Source organism: Festucalex cinctus, chromosome 10, assembly GCF_051991245.1.
Source record: "Festucalex cinctus isolate MCC-2025b chromosome 10, RoL_Fcin_1.0, whole genome shotgun sequence".
Lineage (NCBI taxonomy): Eukaryota > Metazoa > Chordata > Actinopteri > Syngnathiformes > Syngnathidae > Festucalex > Festucalex cinctus.
In genome coordinates, this window is record NC_135420.1 from 14902708 (window position 1) to 14909240 (window position 6533).

The 6533-nt window shown below is 40.5% G+C and overlaps 1 protein-coding gene across 1 annotated transcript; it reads left to right on the top strand.

Moving 5' to 3' along the window:
• Nucleotides 1–400: 400 nt before the first annotated feature.
• LOC144027692 (uncharacterized) lies at nucleotides 401–5752 on the top strand. The gene is made up of 3 exons (XM_077535464.1): nucleotides 401–1030; nucleotides 1099–1226; nucleotides 5596–5752. The coding sequence occupies exons 1-3, from the start codon at nucleotides 639–641 to the stop codon at nucleotides 5721–5723; spliced, it is 648 nt and encodes a 215-aa protein (XP_077391590.1). The 5' UTR covers nucleotides 401–638; the 3' UTR covers nucleotides 5724–5752.
• Nucleotides 5753–6533: the final 781 nt, after the last annotated feature.

Consider the following 6533-nt stretch of genomic DNA (forward strand, 5'->3'; position numbering starts at 1 on the left):
TCACCATTGTAACGGAAGCCGGTATTGTCATGTGCTGAAGGTTGGATCCCAAAGCGCAGACACAAATAAGGTTTTAACTATTTATTCACATCGAGAGGCATGGAACCAACTTGACTAGACGAGAAACAAAGAGAGTTGCACAGAAAGACAGCGGTAACAGAAGTAATAATCCGACAAAGACACACACTTCTCAGGAGGCTTATATAGACAAGGAATCGATCTGATTGGTTGTGGCTAGACATGTGGGTAACAGGACTGACATGGAAATATCTGATTGGCTGTTGACCAAGTAAAGGGATTAAAGATTCCTGACATCACATAGCCCTTGACATCACATAACATCACATAGCCTAAAACCAGTTGAAACGAGATGCTAGTTACATCAGTTCAAAACAGACACTTAAACACTGACACTCAAACTTAACCCTGACGTGATCACGATCATGACATGACAGAATAATCCGACCACATGGATCTCACAGACTTAAATAAGATGTGCCATGCCCTGGACTCCCAAGTCCAATTGCCTTTACGTCAGGATCCGGCCTTGACTGGTCTGAGAAATGCACTAAAGATTTTAGCCAACCAATCAGCCTGTCCCAGCACCGATCCCCAATGCTGATGCATCGGACTCCGGGATGGGATCAGCCCTCTCGCAGCGCTCCCCGACCGACCGGAGGCTTCACCCCTGCCTCAGCTTCCAGTCCCCGAACCTCGTCTACCGCGGCTTCAAGTCAAGTCAAGTCAAGTCAAGTCGAGTCAATTCAAGTCAAGTCAAGTCAAGTCAAGTCTTTATCAAGTCCAAGAACCTCGTCTGCTATAGCCTCAAGTCCAAGAATCACGTCCGCTGCGGCTTCAAGTCAAGTCAAGTCAAGTCAAGTCAAGTCAAGTCAAGTCCATCTTTATCAAGTCCAAGAACCTCGTCTGCTATAGCCTCAAGTCCAAGAATCACGTCCGCTGCGGCTTCAAGTCAAGTCAAGTCAAGTCAAGTCCATCTTTATCAAGCTCAAGTTCCCTCGTCTCGGCAGAGGTGCCGTCGTCTCAAGTTCCCTTGTCTTGGCAGAGATGCCGTCGTCTCAAGTTCCCTTGTCTTGGCAGAGATGCCGTCGTCTCAAGTCTCCTCCTCGCGGCGACTCTCCCGTTCCAGTTGCGGCGGCGCCTGGCCAGCGCCCGCCCCTCGCTCCAGTTCCGGGCGCCTGGAGGCGTGCGGCTCCAGCTCATGACAGGTATTACCCTGGCGCATTTGCTATTTAAGAATAGACATTTAAGAGGAATTGATTTTCCATCATGAATCAATATCAGATTGAATTGAAGCAAATCAAATCGTGAAAAAATCTAATCGAATTGAAATGTTGTGAATCGAAATCAAATCGATACCCAGTCCTAGCTCACACCCTCTTAGTGTTCATACATGTCAATAGGATCCAAATTATGCAAATGTTATGAGCATGTTTCATTGACCAAAGCAGGAATATGTCATTTGCCCTCTGCACAAAATAATTGTGGCCTTCTTTCCAAAGCTATTTTCCACCGTTTGCATATTAACAGGTCAAAGTGACAGTCGTTTGCGTTTTCACTGAGCCGTGAAAGCATTCCTCAATGCCCTGTGTGTTTTAGTACAGCAACAATCAATCATAAAGGGCAAGTGTGAATTATTGTGCCGGTCAGCAGCTTTCGAGCACATCTGCAGGTCAACCAGTGGCAGGGTTAAAACACAGTCAAAGGAAAGCAAATGGGAGTGCTGAGGTGTGCTAATTATGTTCAAGCACTCTGGGACAGTAAAGGTGAGACCAAAGGGTCGTCATTTGGTTTACACTTCAGTTCATAAATTATTACGTACTACACAGGCCACAAAAACAAATCAGAGCAAAGCAACAACAAACCGTGAATGTTTTCCACTCGCCTTAGTTATGTCTCGATAAAAGCTTTTTATTCAGTCGTTGCGGTTACACATGTTCAATTTCCACTCATAACAATACTAATGTTTCTTTTAAATTAGGTATTAACAAGTAGCTCTGCCCTAAAATTACAGTGGCTGCTTCCTTGCTATTACAGAAAATAGTGCATAATTCCTGATTATGTGGCCATCCATTTTCTCTAGTGCGTGTTGTAATTAGGACCTCAGGGCAGTGACTTTGGGTGATATACATCCCAACTAAAACTAACAAACCCGCTCTAAAAATGGATTAAAACTAACTGAAAAAAAAATTATAATAATACAAATGTCTAAGCAAAATTAAAATTGACTATAATGAAAAATCCCAAACTATTATAACCATACTGTGTTGGATTAATATAACTATTTGTTTCTAAAAATGATTAATTTGTTTGTATTTTTTTATATTGTATCTCTTCAATTGGTAAATGTATTTATTATCAAAATAAATACACAAATAAATAAAAACCAATTGAAAAACTACATTTAACCATTTTTTTTTGGTAAATAATTAGTTAAATCAATGAATAACACAACTTTCTGAGTGCAATTTTACTTCAAGTTCAAAGGCAATGTCAACATGCTCTTATATCTAAATAGTAAAACTTTCCATGTATTAAAGATCATTAAAGATCAATGTACGCAAACCTAAGGGAAACTATCATCTGTATTGGGTTGTCTACTCTCAACTAAAGGCCCGCCTCCACCTTGTACCGCTTCAGTTACACGATTTAAAAAAAAGAAAGAAAAAAAGATCCTGGTCACAATTGAAGGGAATTATTATCTCTGAGTTGCGCTCCAAAGGCCAATGATTCAACTTCAATAGGCCTGATAACGTTCAACCCTGTTCCACATCTTTTATATCAGAAAATGGTGATGTGATATTTTAGGGCTCGTCTTTTCGCCATATAATGGATAAGATAAATCATCCACTTACCAGTAGAATGCAACCGCATAGATAAAGTACACCGTTTTTTTTTTTTTAAGAGATGGAAATTATGCATTACTTTTCTTCATCATGGCCAAACCATCTGCAGAATATCCTTGAGGAGATGGAGATAAATATATAAATAAGTTCAGTATACTAATATCCCTTGCGAGGAAGTTTTAGCTTCTGGAAATCTTGTGACCTCTACTTAGATAGTAACTACTATTATCGCTTTTGTTTGAACTCAGGGAAGTAAGAATTTTAGAGTATAGTGTATAAACCATTAATTCATTCACTCCCAGCTGTTTTACTGGATTTGAACTGATTTTGCAAGGCGCACAGAATATTGTGTTCTATTGCTATAAAAACATAAAGAAACATGTTCTTCTTTCATCAGGAAAAAAAGTATATTTCTATCTGTTTCCGTTTTGCAACAATTAGCATAAGAATATAGCTAAATTTCATCGTTTATTCTCAATTATTTTGAACTGTGGGCAAATCAGCTTGTCTTCAAAATGGCCCCGGTTGAGCTCTTATACTCTGCTGCCACCTGCTAGCCGTTTTTGTAATTACTACGATTTTTTTTCCACCCGTTCTCTGCAGTTCAGACAGAGGCTGCACCAAATCCTTCTGTATACTCTAGCATTACAAAAAATAAAAAATAAAAAAAAAATAAAAAAATAAAACATAAATACGTTTTTGGGACAATTAAAACATTTAAAATAGAACGTATTTATAAGTTTTTGGGAGCAAATGAGTTAATTTTCTCTGTTCATATTAGTCTAATGTTACCATATCCATCTGTATTTCTGTGCATGATACTCAAAAAATTAACTTTTATGAGTCAAATGCTGTACCGGATTAGCGCTTGATGGCATCAGTGTTTCCTTACAGATTTCACAAAAACCTTTTTGCTTCATATCCATAAAATAGTTACAATTTCACAGCAGTAGATAGCTATAACAATCTCACTTTTTTTTTTCATTGTTTTATACATTGTGAGATTAATGTAGACATAGCATTGCATCAGGCTTGAAGACAAACACACACACAGGCCCACGCACACTTTTATCATCCAACTGGGAATGTATTACTATGGGCCACTGCATTTATGACGCATAACTACTTACTTTTTTAGCCATCATTACCCCTCGTGTATTAGTATGACTGGCATCGTAATTTTAATTTGATCACAGCAGCAGAACACTTTCACTCCCATTTTGTAATTTTGTACTTTGATATTTTTTCCAACGAGGCCATCCTTCGGGAGTTTTATGGAACGGCAGTCAATTTATCCGCCGATGAAATAATGATCTTTGTAATTAGATTAATTCTCCTGATCGCGACCCGTGCACTTTCAATGCCGATAATCGTGTAAACACAATCTTACTGTGTGATTTGCCAGGCCGACGTGGGTGTTCCGAGATCGGGGCGTCATACGCGCGTCTCGAAATCTAATTAAGTAATCACTCCAGCTGTTCAACCAAAGTCAACTCTGACTTCCACTCATTCCACTGCACCGCTAACATCAGGTCTCGTGCCTGTCATGACATATTAGCCATCAATTAGCATGTAATTGAGATCCAGCTTAGCTTTGCTTGAATACAACATGACATGACGGAAGATCTTTAACTGATAGCTTGCTGAGAATAACTTAAACATGGTTGGGCTTTTGGTTAGTCTTATAGTCAAAGGGTCTGGGTTTGAAGAGGTCCTGGGACAGAAGCTGCATTTGCTATGTCTCTTGTGATGATGCAGTGGTTAGGTGCTATGCAGTTGCTTTATTCCGACTCTTACTTTGTCATGTACGCCTTTGAGTTTTTATTCTGTCAAATAGAATAGTACATCGCCCTAGCGAGAGTTGCTGAATGACACTTTGGTTAGTAGTAGTACTTTGGTTAGTTCATCATTATCCACAAATGTGTTTAAAACTGTGAGAAAAACAGCTTGTTGCAACATGACCCTGGTTGAGCTCTTATACTCTGCTGCCACCTGCTGGTCGTTTTTGTAATAACTAACCATTGCTTCAACCGTTCTCTAAAGCAGAATGCCTTCTGTGTACGCTAGCATAAAAAAAAAAAAAAAAAAAAACACGTGTAAATAGGTCTTTGGGACAAACAAAAAATAGAACATATCTATACGTTCTTGGGAGCAAATGAACCCTGATTGACACTTCACTACTACTGAGGTAGCCAGAAAGCAAAACACATCCTGTTGTTCCACTACCATAATTCCTTTTTCTACACTCTTCACTTTTGCCAGCCAATCACAGGGCACATATAGACAAATAACAATTCATACATTACAAAATAGTCTTAAATTAAACTAAAAAGTATGTTTGTGTCATGCTTCAGTTTTGTTTGGGTTGGGTTTTGTTTTATTTTAGTGAGAGTTTGGTGTCTTTGTGTGTTTCCCTTGTTTCGTCACCGTTAACCTTGTCCACCTGTTTGTGTGACCTAATTAGTGCCCTCTGCCTGCTGTGTTTCCCAGGTGTGTCTGGTCATTGTCTCGTTAGTTTTGGTATAAGGGAGTGGTGTTTATTTCACGTGGGTGTGGGAGCATTGTTTTGTCTTGTTCCAGTTAGTCTTTTCATGTCACAGTGTGCTACTAGGGTCAACGTCTGTCTTGTCTTGTCTTGTCTTGTCTTGTCTTGTCTTGTCTTGTCTTGTCCTGTCCTGTCCTGTCCTGTCCTGACCAGTGCGCTGCAAGTTTTCCTATCTCTCTACGTCAGGTTTAGTTGTCTCCACGTCCACTCCAGTTTCCACGTCATACCAAGTCTGCCCACCTTCATCATACCAAGTCTTCACGTCATACGAAGTTTGCCCCACGTCATGCCACGCCAGTCTACGTTCAGTATAGTTAATAAAGTCATTCTCATTCCTGCCTTTTTCCCTGCCTGGTTTCTCCGCCTTTGGGTCCCACCACAGCCGTACCATAACAGTTTGGGGGTTTTAGGAGGAAGCCAGAGTACCCGGTTCGCAACACAGGACGAACATAACCTGGATTCTAACCCCAAACCTCAGAAATGAGAGTCGGATGTCCCACCCACTTACCGTGCCATCTGGGTTAACCTTTTCTCTTTTGTATTCTTTCAAATTAGCAGCAAAGAAAGTTAAATTGGAGGACCAGCGAAGTACTCTGCGGCACTTTTACGGTGACATCTCCAGCCAAGCATAAATGCAGACTTTTTTTCATTCAATAAGAAAAAAAACACACACACAATTTAACAAAAGACCAGCCTGAGCACATTTATAGCCTACGTACATTTGTACAAGCCACATTCCAAGTTTCTATTACATTACATCCTGCATGCAAAGCCATCCCAAGTGATAGTCACCAGCCACAGAACACTTGAACCCCTGAGAGTGAGGTTTTCCCAACTACACGAGGCTCACATGCTACCCCATTTAACAGCAGCACAGCTCTGCATTCAACAAGGCATGAATCCCCGAGAGGGCAGTTGGCTGGTATAAATCTTTCAAATTCTCTTTTAAGAGGACAGTCATTTATCTGCAGTTCAAGGAGACATGTCGGCTTAAGACGCTCGCCAGTGACATGTTGGTGGAGTTCATAAGAGCTTGTGGCGTAGAGATGACATGTACGCCGTCGCCTGCCACCTTGCTCATCTGCATTATGGGGGGAATGAATGCAGAGATGGTAGTAGATGGA